The sequence below is a fragment of the Watersipora subatra genome, chromosome 3, assembly GCF_963576615.1.
Source record: "Watersipora subatra chromosome 3, tzWatSuba1.1, whole genome shotgun sequence".
NCBI lineage: Eukaryota > Metazoa > Bryozoa > Gymnolaemata > Cheilostomatida > Watersiporidae > Watersipora > Watersipora subatra.
In genome coordinates, this window is record NC_088710.1 from 55,726,510 (window position 1) to 55,743,017 (window position 16,508).

Genomic DNA, 16,508 nt, shown 5'->3' on the forward strand with positions numbered 1-16,508 from the left:
AGTTATGGATGCTAACACACTGCTTGAGAATCATACTGTGGAAGAAGTGCGAGAAATAGAGAAGAAAGTTCGCCATGATATTGAATGGAAAAAGGAAGAGATGAGAGATCTTGTTGGGTATGCATGTTAACAAATGGCTAATTAGATGCACGTTGCAGAGTGTTTGTATGCCTTCTATTGTTTGTGTTGACCCAAATTAGATTATAGCAGGTCATAAAAGCATATTTGAGAAGAGATTCAGCTCTATGGTAGTAGAATTAGAGCTAAAGTTAGACATCTCTAATTTTTCATTCATCAAATTGATACAACATATTATCATCATTTTTTCATAATATACATATTAAGCTTGAAATGTTTGTTACCATTTGTATCTTTGTAGGGAGCGATACAGAGATTTAATTTCTGCCGCGGATACCATAAAACAAATGAAGATCTGCTCAGAAAAGGTGAGCATAAGATGGCAATGTATCCAAAATGTTCAAATATGTAATATGTTATTAATTATGCATTTCAATATAATATAATGTGTAATATAATATAATGTGTAATCTAATATAATGTGTAATATAATGTGTAATATAATATGTTTAATATAATATGTTTAATAAAATGTGTAATATAATATGTGTAATATAATGTGTAATATAATGTGTAATATAATATAATTTTTTTGATATAATGTGTAATCTAATATAACATGTAGTGTAATATAATATGTTTAATATAACATAATGTTTAATATAATGTGTAATATATTATAACAAATACTATAATATAATCTGTAATATAATATAATGTGTAATATAATACAATGTGTAATATAATGTATAATATAACATATAATGTAATTTGTAATATAATTTGTAATATAATGTAACATATAAAATGTAATACTGTTATAGATTGGTGAGAAGCTGACCACTATAAATAAACAATGCGAACGCCTGCATCCTTCAAAACCTGATAAATCTAGTGACATGGAATTGCAAGGGAAAGTCTTGCGAAGGTTTTGCATTCCATAAGTAGACTTGATTTTTTATTATTCTTTAGACAGGTTTAATAAGCTTCCAGAGAACGTGTTGATTGTATAGAAGTAGAATGTGTATATGTACTTGTATGTGTAGAACAGAAGATAACCCAATACATCTATTACCTTTTAACTAATGGGAAGATTGTTATTTTAAAAATCTTGCAGTCTCTCATACATATATAGAGCTTGCCTAATAGATTAGGTTCTTTTTGCAAATAGATGAAGTATGGTTTAAACTCTAGTATGTATGTATTTGTTTATGTTTATAGTGGCAGCGAGCAGAAGGCAGTCTATGAGATAGCATGTGAGATAAAGCTCCTACTCGCTGTGCCTGGAAAGGTATGTCTTGAAAGAGCTTTAGCAAAATATATGCTGATACAGATTACCAGGAAACCTTGCCATATGAAGTCAATCCGTTTTGGTTTTCATTTCCCATGTGTTGACCGCTATATGTTGGAACCAGTATCTTTATAAGAATATGTTGTATTTCATTTAATTCGTTTCTTGGACTAAAAATTTAACGTTAAATATTTCAAGTAATTATTTACAGCATTAAAACTAATGCACTATAGAAAGTTGCATAAAATTTAAATTATATGTAAGAAACTAAATAAAGTAAACATCAATAAAATAGATTTTTATGTTGAATTAGCCTTAAAGGTTGACTTGCAATAAAATTCACATTACAGTTATTTGGTATCAAAAGATTCACCATGTCTTACTCTGTTTTGTTGTAGGTGCCAAATATGTGGAAATGTGATTACAAGCTCTTAAAAGCTCAAAAACAAAAAGCTGCCGTAGATTGGAATCTCTTTATTTCGATGACTTAGTCTTGAAATTTATTTATCGTCTTGTCACGTGATGTTCTCACGTGAATTGAAAGGCCAATAAAAAGCTCAATATAAAACTTATCGTAGCACTAGTTTATGACAGGCATTTCGGATTTTACCGAAGACCCCGTATCAAATATAGATGATCGCTACTTTACAGTTTTGTTTCGGTTTGGTCTAATCGGCAAATCATAATCTGATCATGTGACCCAATACTTCGCAAATAATTTCTGCAGCACTTATCGATTATCACAAGTGACCAACAGGCTCGTCATGATTATCAGACAATGATATGTACTCCTTCAAGCTAAGGCTAAAAAATTGGACAAATTTTTACGGTAAGCTATAAGATATCAGTGCTAAAAGTGACAGGATTACAATGACGATAAAACAGACGTGAAGAACAATAGACATGGTTTTATTGAATGCGTGAAGTATATTTGTGAAAATATTTCGACGAATAAGGCTGCATGAAAGTGTAAACAGAAACCATCTCTCACAACTGCATCACATTTGAGCCGTTTTGGAAAGAGAATCCAAACTACGGCGGTCTCGTGTGGCTGCGATTTTCTGTTCGTTTTTGAGCTTTTAAGAGCTTGTAGTCACTTTTCCACATATTTTACACCTACTACACAACAGAGTAAGACATGGTGAATCTTTTCATATCAAATAACTGTAATGTGAATTTTGTTGCAAGTCAACCTTTAAGGTTAAGGATAGCTGAGAGAAGATAACTTTGGCGATACTTGAGACATCTTGAAGATCACTGATTTTAAATTTAAAATGGTATAAAGCACTGTTTAATATTATTCAAGTGACGTGCAGCTACACTTGTGCATGACAATTGATTTACCAACACGATAGGCAAAAATGAAAAGTTTTCAAAATTTTCAGGCAACATATAGATATATCCTGGGTATTACTTCGCATGTCAAGACATATATTTACTCAAAATTTATGTCAAGTGTTGAATGTTTGTATGTAGAGATAATTCAAATCATCATAAACCGTTGTCTATGATAGTCTTTACTTGTTTCTACCATATATTTTATTAGCTGTAGCCATTTAGTAACTTCTCCGAAATAGAATTATTTTAAGTTAGTTCAAAGTCGCGGAGTATTTCGTATATCAGTTCCAGCAGTTTCTTATTTTATTTTTGTAATCTTCAAGCGTAAATTTAATGCTTAGTGACATCTAGAATGCATAGGTTTATGTACTGTAGATATGGAGCTACTTGGATAACGCTGCATATCTGCCCGCGGCCAAGCTGTACCTTCTCTCTAAGCATGTTCACACATGCCTTCAGTATGACACTCAGACAGGAGGACAGGTACTTGGCAGGTTCCCTGTCATTGCCAAACAATGGTCTGCCATCAGTCACTTCCAATCAGCGATATTGCAGGTTGGCTTTTATTCTTTGAAAAATGTTGATGCGAGTTTTATTTTAATTTTTCAGTTAATATTTATCTTTTAAATACAAATCGTTAATTATGTTCATGATTTTGATACTGTTTTAGATATATGCTCCAGCAGTATTTTTGCAGTGTTATACTGATATAGTATATATAAAAGTATATATGTGTTTATTTATGTGTATGTTCCATATACATGTAGAAACCAACTTCCGAATAACAGACTGGGCTAAATTTTGCATCTGGTTTCTTTCGATGATCCCTGAGGTTTTGACTAAAAAAATTTGCGATCACCACTCTTAAGGGGTGTTATGACCCAAGAGACGTTTTTGGGAATGATATTGGCACTAACTATAATCTCCATCAGTTTGAGCTGCTTATAATAGAAGTAAAATTAATGATACATAGAAGTTATATTCTGAATATTTGATGCATCAATAACAAAGCATTGATGATTTTTGATTTTGTGTAATTCTATTAGAAAATGTTGATAAATTCGAAAATTTTGTTTGATTTATATATCTAATTTAAGCCTTTGTTTTGTTTGTTGTATTAGTTTGAAAATTACTCAGGCAACATTGGTCATGTCTAAAATTATTTATTCATGAACGTGTATGTATAAATATCATTGTTTGTTTGTCTGCCATCTGTGTGTCCAGTTATAGCAATAAAGTTTTAGAAACGAAAAATCTTCTTTGCCCTGGAATTTAACTCGCAGCCTACAGTTCTGCAGACATGACTGCTATCCATTACACTACACGTCCAACTAGCCATACTAAGGAATAAATGTGCACATACTCATCCCCATTGTACTTATTACACTGGTTATAATAGACACGCTTGCAGAAAATACTATTAGTTACTATTAGCACGCTTGAAGATCATGATTGCCTGAGAGATCATGAGTCGATTATAAGCACACTTATAAGCACAAGTTGGCTTCAGACGGACAGACTTGTTATACTAAAGATTTAGACTAGCTTAAGTTAGTAAAATTCACTGGGTAAAGAAACTTAGCCAATGGTAGCTACATAACCTCCCATTGCTTATAAGCTGTTTTAAATCTTGAAAGTTTAGAATCTTGAGTTTAGAATATGTAGCATTACTATCTGTACAACGCTGGGCATTCAGCTAGTATAGCTATATCTATATATACACCTAGCTTTTTCATCCTTATTTGGACTTATCAGTGGAATATAGGCTGAAATGGATAACAGATAACTTCAGTCAGTAGGTCAAGAAACTTCTGCCATAGCATTTATGTAAGCCAGCCAATAAATACGTTTAATATTGTATTTTATATTACGTTTTAAGTATGTTTATGTATTAGTGATCTAAACTATTATTGCTATAAATTGAAGTTGTCAAAGAATTCAGCATGCAGAGAATCTTAAGAAGCTTGTAAAATGGTATCCAATCAAGTTCCTACATATTGTGACATTAATAGTAACCAATCAAGTAACAAATTGTTAAGTGACAGATGCAATTCATACCTACTTGTTAAGTGGGACTTAACAATATCAAGTATTAAGTCCTACTTAATATTGCTAAGTGGGACTTAGCAGTATCAAGTCCCACTTAATATATGATTATATTAATTAGCAGATTAATAAAAGCCAATCAAGTAGCAAATTGTTAAGTGACAGATGCAATTCATACTTTTTAAGTGGGTCTTAACAATATCAAGTATTAAGTCCCACTTAATATTGCTAAGTGGGACTTACATGTAGCAGTATTAAGTCCCACTTAATATATGATTATATTAAGCAGGATTTAATATACTCATTATTCAGCGAGAGTTAATTAGCTTACCATACTTATCCATCAAACTGATGTGTCTAGCTTTCTTGGAGGTAAGCCGTTATGCTTTACCTGTAGGGCTGTAGGCGGGTGCTTGCTGACTACACAGAGACTAGTTCAAATATTGTGGATGCCGCTTGCTCTATACTTCTTTTGGAAGGAAAAACACCGAGACAGGTCTTTCAAGATTTTCTTATAGCCAGAATGGTGAGCCAATCATTAAACAGATTACTAGGTCAAATAAATGGACGCCATAAAGTTTCTACTCAGCTGCATCAATTAAACAATGCCTGTTTTATTCACATTAAGCTGTTTTAAATAAATTGGTGATTTGTTGGCAATACTTGTTTTTATAATATAACAATGTTGTTAGTGTCATGTGCTGCATGACACTATATTTTTATTTGTAGTACACAGGCAGGGGAGTAACTGGTGTGCGAAACCATATTCACAATGCTATACATCTCATTCACAACACAATCTACCAGTTGACTGCTGTTTTCTGTGACAGCCAGCCCAGTGAGTTAGGAAAATCAAACACCCTGGCCAACAGCCTCTCTGACTTGCTCCAGCATCCACTCCTTGGTTAGTGAACATAACCCTTTATTAGTGTACATATCCCTTGGTTATTGCACATATTCCTCAGTTAGGGCATATATACTGTAAACCTCTAATTGAACGCCACCTCTATTTGAACGCATACTTGAACGCCTCTACTTGAATAATGCTCAAATCCTTTGATTAGCATACATATCCCTTGGTTAGTGCATGTATTCTTTGGTTAGTGTACATATCCCTTGGTTAATGCATATATTCCTAGATTAGTGAACAGATTTCTTGGTTAGTGCATGTACATGTTTGGATCGTTTTGCAACTGGCTGCTCAGCTCTCACTTTCCTAGCAGTGTGAAAACATTTAATAATATGCTTGTTGTGAACACATTGATTGTGTTGGATGGATATACATGTTTTCTATGGCTAATAATTGATAATGTATTTATTAACAGACCAAAAAGGCCTCTCAGAGTTCGCCAGTCTGAGCATGCATCTACCCAAATCTGTGACGAGTGAGTAAACAAAGACTTCTTGTATTCATAGCTCACTTATTTAGCTTCATAGTATTCAACGTCTTAAGTAAATCTCTGATCCAAACAGTTTTTCCATAAAAGTCAGACTCAATATTATTCATTCTGATCGTACTTTTAATCAGTAACTGGAATAGTTGTTTAATGTTATTACATGAGTTTTCTGGTATAGCATCAGATTGTATGTGTGAACTTCATTTGTTTTTAAATTTAAATTTAATCAAATTTAATATTGATAAATATAATAATAAATAATATATAATTTATAAAAAAAAACATTATTTTGGAGAAAAAAAATTTTGTGAAAATTGTGTCGATATATATCCAAGACAAACAAACCAGTTTATAAATTTTTAATATCAGCTCTCCCCTCTCCTATAGGCTGATTTACGGAAGACAACTTCAAGGTAATTAGTGAAATATTATCAGTAGCATGATAATTAGGCTTAGAAGCTCTTGATGAGATTTTCTCTGGCTTCTTCTTTAGCATACAAACCCAGTCTTCGTGTACAAAATGTCTCTCTCACAGAGGATTATCTGAAGACCAACTGTGACAAGTGGATTCGCTCGTGAGTACCATCATTTTACACATTTTCATTTATTTTGTTTTGAGGCGTTTACGACTTTAAGACTATCCAGTCTTGAAGTGACTTGAAGTTCAAGTAAATATCTGCAGTCAGATTCTGTTGAGATAAAAAAATTTTGTATACTGAGAATTTGAGGGCTGTTTGTGCTGGCAACCCTTCATGACTTACCTTGCAGCTGTCTCGACAATGTTAGGAAGAACATCAAAGAACAACTGGGTTATGTCACGACAATCAAGAGTATGACAGCCCTCAGAGAACTAGTATGGAAAACATATACCGAGGTAACAGCTTATTGGTCAAAAGCCTGCTTCAGAGGAAGATTTTGTCTCCGTATTATTTCTAGTGTTTCGTTGAAAATGTCTCATTATAAGAAATCTTTATGGGTAGCCATATTAAATGGAATTCTCCTGGCTTATATATCTTTGGGAAGTAGCTACAACACTAATAGCACCCATAGACTCTCAAATAAAGAAAATCCGCTGTTTAACCTAATAGCTCGACTACCACACTATATACTAAAGCCTCTGTATAGGTACCCTTTATATAAATCTAAGCGTTTGTTGGTTCAATTGTTTGTCGTATGTCCAGTTATAGCCACGGGAAAAACTGTTTCACCCTGGCATTGAGCTCAGAAACAATGGTTCTGCAGACAGGTGTGCTATCCACTACACCACACGGCCTACTTGCGCTACTATGAAATAATTAGCACACTTGAATAATTTCAGAACTTATGAAGATAATGATTTGATGCGAGATCATGATGCGTAACGATTATAAGCACAATCGTTCTAATCCTTGGCAAGCGAACTTAGAGGTAGCGTACTTCGCTTCACATCCCTGTAGCTGCATAATGTATGCGTTTGATTCCTGTGAGGTGCAATTTTTTTCTTAACATCAAAACAGAAAGACAGACACGGCTCTTATTATAGTAAATATTTAAACTAGCTTAAGTTACTCAAATCTATTGGGTAGAGAAACCTAGTCAAACGGCAACTACTTTATCTGTTGCTGTTTTTAAGCTGTTTGAATTCTTTAACAAATATGTAGCACAAGAAGTAAGAAATGTTTTTCAACAAGCCGTTTTTGCTATTTCTCGAGCATTCAAATATTTGAATTGTGTATTGGCCAGACATACACAGAAATAAACAAACATCTTCATTTAAAAGTTAGAATGGTGTTTCATATGTTGATTAAAAATAAACTGTGCAAACACTTTTTTGATTACTCGTGCCATGCCGGACATTCTCTAGTTTGAGACTAGGTGAATGTACATGTATAGTGGGACTAGAAAAATTGGTACATTGCCTCAGTATATTTTATGTGCTTTAAAGTTTTAATTTGCTAGTTATAAATTCATTAATTTTGGTCTTACTCATTTGCTAGGATGAAAGAATGGAATGTTGGATCAAAGTATGTGAACCGTTGTTCAGCAGGCCAATAAATCTTTGGATAGACGAGTTGTCTCCTCTTTTTACTGCACGTGTTCAAGTAAGTTGATTTTTATAGCTTTAGCTATACTTTAGAAATGTTATTTTTTTATGAAACGTATTATTGCAAGCATGGTATACTATTGTGTTTTCTCCTTACTGTTTTAGGAGTGTGTGTGTGTGATGAAATCATTTTGCCTAAATAGTGTGTGGGGGTGTCAACTCATTGCATGAGAAGTTAATTTGGTCATATGTGAGAGCTGTTGTATTTTGGAGAAAATATTTTCATATGACCACACTCAAATTTATTTAATTCGTTCCGCTAACATTATGCTAACGCTTTTATAAGTACTGCAAGGAGTTGCATATAGCAGTAAAATCAATATATAAGGCCTCATATATGATGTATAAGGCCTCCTATATGATGTATACGGCCTCCTATATGATGTATAAGGCCTTCTATATGATGCATAAGGCCTCCTATATGATGTATAAGGCCTCCTATATGATGTATAAGGCCTCCTATATGCAGCTATATAGATAGCTAAATGAAACAAATCTAAATTGTATTCAGCAAACTAAATTATTAAAGTAATATTAAAAATAGGTTGTTGCTTTATTATAGATCAGTGTTTCTTAGCCTTATTGGACATGCTGAACCCCACCATTTTTATAAGCGCTTTCTCTGAACTTTTTGTTGAAAAATAAAACATGATTTTTTTCCACATTAAGGACATAGGTATGTTTGACTGGTGTACAAAATGAGCTGTGCATTAACATTACTGCGTTCAAAGAATAAAACCAATAAAACGCATGAACTCACAGTAAATTACATATATTTTACTTATGTCTTATTACACAAAGACAACTTAAAAAATCAGAGTGACTTCTACTGGCGCCTTTGAGAGACCTCCATGGTAACTCCTAGACTGACTCGCAGAACCCTAAGGGTTCAATCAAACTCAGATTAAGAACCACTGCTATAGGGACATGAGAACAAAAGTGTAGGTTCAGAAATAAAGATGGTAATAAAGACACGTAGCTTGCTTACATTGAGTTTCACTAAGAAATGTTTCATGTAACTTTGCTTATGTATTTTATTGTATTATTCTAAGAGACTTCAAATATTGGAAACTACTTTTAGTGTGAAGTCAAATATTGAATGTAAGTTCATGTAACATCTTCGAAAAATCTGTATGTTGAGATGATGAGAACTCGAGATTTGGCAGTAAGTTATTATTATACTCATTGATTTGTGTCACTTTTTTTGCAGGAGATTATAAAAGAACATTTTGCATCGATATTAACCTCGACGGAATCGCAGTTGAAAGCTGCAAGTGATCTGATTTTGCTGCGTAAAGATGCTACCAGGTAAGGAATAGTTTATTCTTAATTCTCTTCAGATATAAAATACCGGAAGGCTATGGGGCTGATCATCCATTCTCTGCAGAAAGTCAAACAAATTAATCAAACATACCTATTTGAGCACCTGTAAGCATCAGTGGCGCTTGTTCCACGTGGTCTTCCAGTAGCTTTGTATAAATTGTATAATGCGGTCTTAATTTTTGTAGTCAAATATTCAAAATTTACCCAGAATATAGTGGCACACTTTACCCTACCATAAGGTCTTATAATAAATTTTGTCACCTTAGTCATAGTGATTTAATTTATGTTTTGACAATGGTGAAAGGTTTTCCTGTTTTTTACAATATCCAAATCATGCAAAAAAATATGCAGATTTGGTTGTGCTTTTAGTGTTGTTAAGCATCTGTAGGTATTTGGTTAAACAATTTGTCTAGTTTTTTTCCATGAGAGGTATTTTTTCTTTACTATGTGGTGTGTTGTATTAATAGGATACAAGGACCTCTAGGTTTTTTGAGCAAGTGCTTTTGTCATCAGATATTACCTTCTGTTTGTTTACTATATGATTTTTATACTATTTCATTTTGTATTATTTTGTACTAATCAGATACTAAGAAGCCTTCCTCCAGGCATACATACATAAAATAGAGTTGGCGAATGCATAACAGTTTGTCATAGACCTATACTATTAAGAACTATACTATTAAGTATAGTTAATAGGTATATGCCATTCGTTGACAGATGATGAAACGAAAGCAAATCAGCATAAATGTGTAAACATAATACATATATGTGCTGCTCAAAGCAACGCAGCTGATGCCGCAATTGTCTACACAGCGCCGTAGAGACAACTGCAAAGTTTTTTGTATTTGTTGTACAGATATATGTTCTATTTGTGAGCATTGATCCAAAATTCTCTAGTAAACTTGTTTTAGAGTTAAAAAAAAAATCTCTGATCACCAAACTTGGTCGTAAAATTCTTTCAACAGCACATTACAAAGTTTTAACTAAATTTGGGAAACTTGTCTCAAATATTTTAAATCATGACTTGAAAAATATCTTTGGATAAAATTTTTTGTCAATAATATGGGCTACTATTTAGTGGCTCTATATTCATGGTGCTGCCACATGGTGCTGCCACACCCACATCTCAGATGTCCACAATGGTGCTGCCACACCCACATCTCAGATGTCCACAATGGTGCTGCCACACCCACATCTCAGATGTCCACACCCACTATCTTAGGTGTCACAATGGTGCTGCCACACCCACCATTTCAGGTGTCCACACCCACCATCTCAGATATCCACACCCACCATCTCAGATGTCCACACCCACCACCTCAGGTGTCCACACCCACCATCTCAGGTGTCCACACCTATCATCTCAAGTGTCCAAACCCACCATCTCTGCCACACCCACCATCTCAGATGTCCACACCCACCATCTCAGATGTCCACACCCACCACCTCAGATGTCCAAACCACGATTAAAATAATTATAAAACACTTATCTGTATTAATAAATTACATTTTGTCATTGTGTGTCCGTTAGTTGGCGTAAACGTTGTGTGTTTCCACATTTTTGGCCGATTTCATCCAAACCTCACAAGCATATGCTCCGTGCCTTCTTCAAAGTCATTAAAAATATTTGGTTTCAAAACTGTGTCAGGTTCCTGACAACCAGCCCCTTAAACCTCCACCTACTGGCTATCTGATTGAAAATAAAACAAATCTACTGCTAGTACCTTATAAGGTTCGATGGAAGCCTGACTCACATTTCAGCAGAGTTTTTGTACTGCATTTTGTTTATTTAATGAGATGCAGAAAATAATACAAACTGTATCTCTTGTCATGCGTGTTCAATTCTGTTATATTTAGTGACGCTTCGAGAGTTTCCCTCCAGAGAGAGACAGATATAACATCATTCATATGGTGTGAATCTGCCAATGATATTCCTTCTATGGAAATGTGGGTAAACTCAGCTCAGAAGTCATTTGAACACGGAGGCGGACTGCTGATGAAAGCGCACAGCTTCACTCCAATTGTTCAAAAGTATGTTTCCATTTGATAGATTTGAAACAGCGCTACAGGGCTGCCATATTTGTAGGCTTTATGTAGCATATGCAGCGTGTGGTCATGTGACATGCAGCTTATGGGCATAAGAAGTTTGGAGCTTGTGATCATGAAATACGTAGAACTTGTGGTTGCATGCTTGGTGCACCTCCTAAAGTAAGATGCTTAAGTTTCCTGATCATGTGAGTGGCTATAAGGAAGTACAGTAGGCGCTCCTATAACGTATACCTCCTATAATGTAAAGTTCACATAACGTAATCATTTTATGTAAAGTTTTTGTTTTGTACTACGTACAAAATTCTATATAACGTAAAGCGTCAAGTCTGTGAAAGTTCTCAAATTTCATTTGAAAAGTGAGAATCTCGTAGCTAACTTTAAAAAGTATCACTTTTTCTTCTGTTGAACTTATGAGAAAACACTACATATATCTCTATTGTATATACAAATACTTTGGAAATCTAGTTCGCCGTCAAAGATCATTAGCCGCGCAATTATTCAGAAATACTTAAAAGACGATTGGCTGATACAGGTGTTAAGGTGTCAGTCTATCGATCTGAATGTCACGAGTTGCAGCATCGTCAAAAACTAAGTTTTATTCTAACGAACCCTGGAAGCGAATAGACGGTCAGACAGATAAATACTGCTCTTATAGCAAAAATATATTTTTGTTTTTAAATTTTTTTTATTTTTGTTTTGCAGAATAGATTTTGTTGTTTAAAAAAAATGAACAAATTGTAAATTGACATTGGATGTGTGCGGTGTGCGCTCCCCTTAACTTATTGCAAAATTACTGCAATCGTGGACCATAAACCGAGTGAAAGTGATGACAAAACGAAAAAAGTTGTCGGTACAAACCATTAATACTACAGTTACGGTACAGCCAATAAACTCAAAAGTCGAATCTAGCTTTTTGCCTTTCTCAAAAATGGTGAGATTATGATTAGTCAATTTACATGTATTTTACTGTTCATACAACGTAAAATCTCTATAGCGTAAACGTTCCCGAAGCGGATTATTTACATTGTAGGAGCGTCTACTGTACTTAGCCAAAGACCTGCAAATATTCTAAAGTAATAATATTTTAGGATACACATCTTTGAGAAGTTAGAACTTTGTAGTTTACTTTTCAAAGGAGCTGAGTCTATGGATAGATTCGTTAGCTGAACAAACAAGTTAACCAATTGCTAAATGTCGGCTGAACATGCTCAAGGGCTTGCAGTTTGAATTTTTCAATCTTTCTCTAGTCAAACTTAAAAAACATGATGGTGAACTTTTTTAGAGCATCTAAAATAATATTATATTATCAGTTTTATTTATTTTCAACTGGAATCATGCTAGTTGAGGTGTATTGGGCAATGAGTGCCAATATGTATATCCAAGCTGAAGTGTCTTGTTTTCCGAATTTAAAGGTTGACTTGCAACAAAATTTTAAAATTTCCAAATTTAAGTGTACAGATTATCTAGTTAAAGATGAACCTGCACAATATTTTATTAGATTTTATCAGAAAATATCGGTATTTTTTATCACTTGCGATTGTTTTTAATGTTTGAGGTGATCTGAGTGCCAGGATGTTTCTCGATTAAAATCGACAAAACTTTGCGGTAAAATGCTCAGATAAAGCGAAAGTGCGACTATGAAGTCTATAGTTATAAAGAGACCAACGGAACAAAGACGTGTAACGCTGCAACTTGAACGCAATAGCCGATGTCAACTATAGCAATGATAGCAACTTGTGACGTCATTTCACACGTATTGTTCTTCTGAGTGTTTTAACGACTATCAAGTTTGGTAAATTTTAATATTGAAACATCAGGCAGATCACCTCAAACAGCAAATACAATCGCAGCTGATCGAAAAATACCAAAATTTTCTGGAGTGGAAGTTCATCATTAATCCTAAAGAATGATTAAGTTGAGGCAGCAGATTATGTCTGATCCTAAGCAGTATCAGACATCGCTGGGAGGCAGCGATGTCTGATTCTATTCAAGTTAGAATTAGATTCAATTAGAATTCTATTCAAATAAATATTAGCATTCGTTAACTTTTTTTATTTTTTGTGATTGTATTATACATTATTACTTTTTCTGCTGAAAAATAAATAATCATTTTTTGATGCAGTTTATGCAGTCGACTCAACCAATCCCTTGGCGCATTACTTTCTGAGATAGAGACATACAGACAGACCCATGAGGTGGCCCAGCATGTGGAGCTGTTGCTTAGCGACCAGCAGTCTATATCAAGCAGTGCAGCAGACTATCTGAGTAAAGAATCATATGATGCAGTCTGCAGGTATACTTTGAGTTCTAAACAGTTGATTATAGATATGATTATGTAGTATCATTAAATGAAGATTAGAATTGCTGTGATGCGCAGGGTTATGATCCTAACACTACAAATACCTTCGTCAGCCATCTTGGTAGTTTGTTCAAATGTTATTTAAATACCGGAATTTCATTCATTTTATGAGGTCGTCAAGCAGTTTTGTTGTTCTTACAATAGACACGCTCGCTTGTATTAGAGAGTTAAATGTTCTTTCATCTGTTGCTTGTATAGACTGAGTGAATTGGTGAGAAAGGAGCTCGACTCCTCTAATCTAGAAAGCCTCTCCAGTAGTGGGAAAAAAGATGAAAAGTTTACCATGCAGCATTGCCGGTAAGGATGTTGTCTATTACATGTATTAGATTACCGTCAGTCTATTAAAAAATAAAGTATGCTGGAGTTGTCTGCTTATTTTTGCCTTTTTGCCTTGAGTTGCGACACCTTTGTGACATAACTCTCGATCTTGCTCAAACCAAAGTGCAAATTATCCTTGTTTTGTCATACGTATATACAATACTATACAGTGTATTGGTATTTCGTAGCTAAAGTTTATAACACTTGTATTTATGATTGGAAGTATCTCATTAGTGAAGTTACACTAAAGTTGCAGGATTGTTTGATTTGCATTGTTTACGTTGATTTCATAAGCAAAGTAATTGCTTTATGTAATGACATCCAACACCTTACCAGAGTTAGCCAGTTTCCACCACAAGACGCGGTCGGTCGCTGTATTGAGGGGGATAAGGTCCTTCTGTATAATCACAGGCTTACTGCTTTTGATATGAGACTTCCGCTCCACATTTATAAACCTAAAGTAACTAAATTGAGACACTCTTTTGTTTAGAATCTCAGGCTATTTCACTGATCATGAGAAACTAGTTTTAATTCTGCAAAATTTGCATATAGGGTTGCAGTCAATTAATAATGCTCATTAACAATCCTACTAAATTACTCTTTAAATTATGACTTAGCAGTTTAATTTAATGCAGCATTTTAGGTATGCTAATTTAAAATTTAATGATAAATGCTGCTTTTCCTGCAAATAATTTATGAATTCAATTAATAATGCAATCTTAAACAACCTATTAATTATTAATGTAATTTAATATCAATTCTGTGGTTGCCCCAACCCTGCGTAGCAGTGTTCATTTATAGCATTACAGAAGCACCATAGGCTTGGTATGACATAATTTCAATGTTAACTAAGTACAATTCATAAGGTGATGTAATACTGTGCACCCGTCATGTGACTCACGCACCCGTCATGTGACTCACGCACCCGTCATGTGACTCACGCACCCGTCATGTGACTCACGCACCCGTCATGTGACTCACGCACCCGTCATGTGACTCACGCACCCGTCATGTGACTCACGCACCCGTCATGTGACTCACGCACCCGTCATGTGACTCACGCACCCGTCATGTGACTCACGCACCCGTCATGTGACTCACGCACCCGTCATGTGACTCACGCACCCGTCATGTGACTCACGCACCCGTCATGTGACTCACGCACCCGTCATGTGACTCACGCACCCGTCATGTGACTCACGCACCCGTCATGTGACTCACGCACCCGTCATGTGACTCACGCACCCGTCATGTGACTCACGCACCCGTCATGTGACTCACGCACCCGTCATGTGACTCACGCACCCGTCATGTGACTCACGCACCCGTCATGTGACTCACGCACCCGTCATGTGACTCACGCACCCGTCATGTGACTCACGCACCCGTCATGTGACTCACGCACCCGTCATGTGACTCACGCACCCGTCATGTGACTCACGCACCCGTCATGTGACTCACGCACCCGTCATGTGACTCACGCACCCGTCATGTGACTCACGCGACCGTCATGTGACTCATGCAACCATCATGTGACTTGTAGGTGGATTCTACTCTTGGCAAGGTTCTGTGTAGCCGTTCCTAAGCTCTGTCCAAAGCTGGAAAAATGTGTTCTCTTGCAATCGACCTCTCAGATGGATAATTCTATGAATAAGCCTATGACCATGTCAATGTCGCGGTCATTTAGCAAACAGCCTTGTGTCAATCCTGTCTGGAGTGGCACAGTTGACATCCTTACTGAAACGAGTCTTTGTTGCTACAGGCAAGTGTCCCTATGTTTCCCCTCCCGTAACAGCTCTGCTCTGAGCAAATTGTAAAATCACTAAGCGCCCTCATTTAAAAAAAGGTATCTTTAGCAAGTTAAAACAACGTCTTATATTGTAACTAAATGTTGACTTGTACGTGTCCTTGTCGGTCCTCAAACATCCAAAAAATAGAATCTGTTTGCCAGCTTTCTTCTTCATCGTCTTTTTTTGCTACGTTTTTTGCAGCTGAAAAACCAGCTGAAGAACCGTTCATGTATTAACAGCATTACACTTTTGACCTAAAAAAAGCACTGCATGCAAAACATTTACTCTCAAATGTCTACCTGCTAATAAAGCTTTTCTTTGAATATGGTATACATCGTTCTCCACGCTCGAGGGCAATTATTTGCGTGGCATCCTACATCATTGTTAAAACTCATCTGCCTCGTTTGTCATCACAAACAAGCATTTCTCTCCTTCC

At 35.3% G+C, this 16,508-nt stretch overlaps 1 protein-coding gene across 1 annotated transcript in view; it reads left to right on the forward strand.

Moving 5' to 3' along the window:
* The first annotated feature begins 4 nt into the window (after nt 1-4).
* LOC137390166 (conserved oligomeric Golgi complex subunit 1-like) overlaps nt 5-16,508 on the forward strand; it is a 44,011-nt gene continuing 27,507 nt past the window's right edge. Inside the window, exons 1-16 of the mRNA XM_068076446.1 lie at nt 5-117; nt 380-446; nt 903-1,006; nt 1,300-1,369; nt 3,083-3,262; nt 5,151-5,279; nt 5,483-5,657; nt 6,079-6,138; nt 6,644-6,725; nt 6,919-7,024; nt 8,127-8,231; nt 9,444-9,541; nt 11,414-11,587; nt 13,728-13,898; nt 14,163-14,261; nt 15,826-16,044. Of these exons, the coding sequence (XP_067932547.1) occupies nt 5-117; nt 380-446; nt 903-1,006; nt 1,300-1,369; nt 3,083-3,262; nt 5,151-5,279; nt 5,483-5,657; nt 6,079-6,138; nt 6,644-6,725; nt 6,919-7,024; nt 8,127-8,231; nt 9,444-9,541; nt 11,414-11,587; nt 13,728-13,898; nt 14,163-14,261; nt 15,826-16,044 (1,952 nt within the window). The remainder of the gene's footprint in view (nt 118-379; nt 447-902; nt 1,007-1,299; nt 1,370-3,082; nt 3,263-5,150; nt 5,280-5,482; nt 5,658-6,078; nt 6,139-6,643; nt 6,726-6,918; nt 7,025-8,126; nt 8,232-9,443; nt 9,542-11,413; nt 11,588-13,727; nt 13,899-14,162; nt 14,262-15,825; nt 16,045-16,508) is intronic.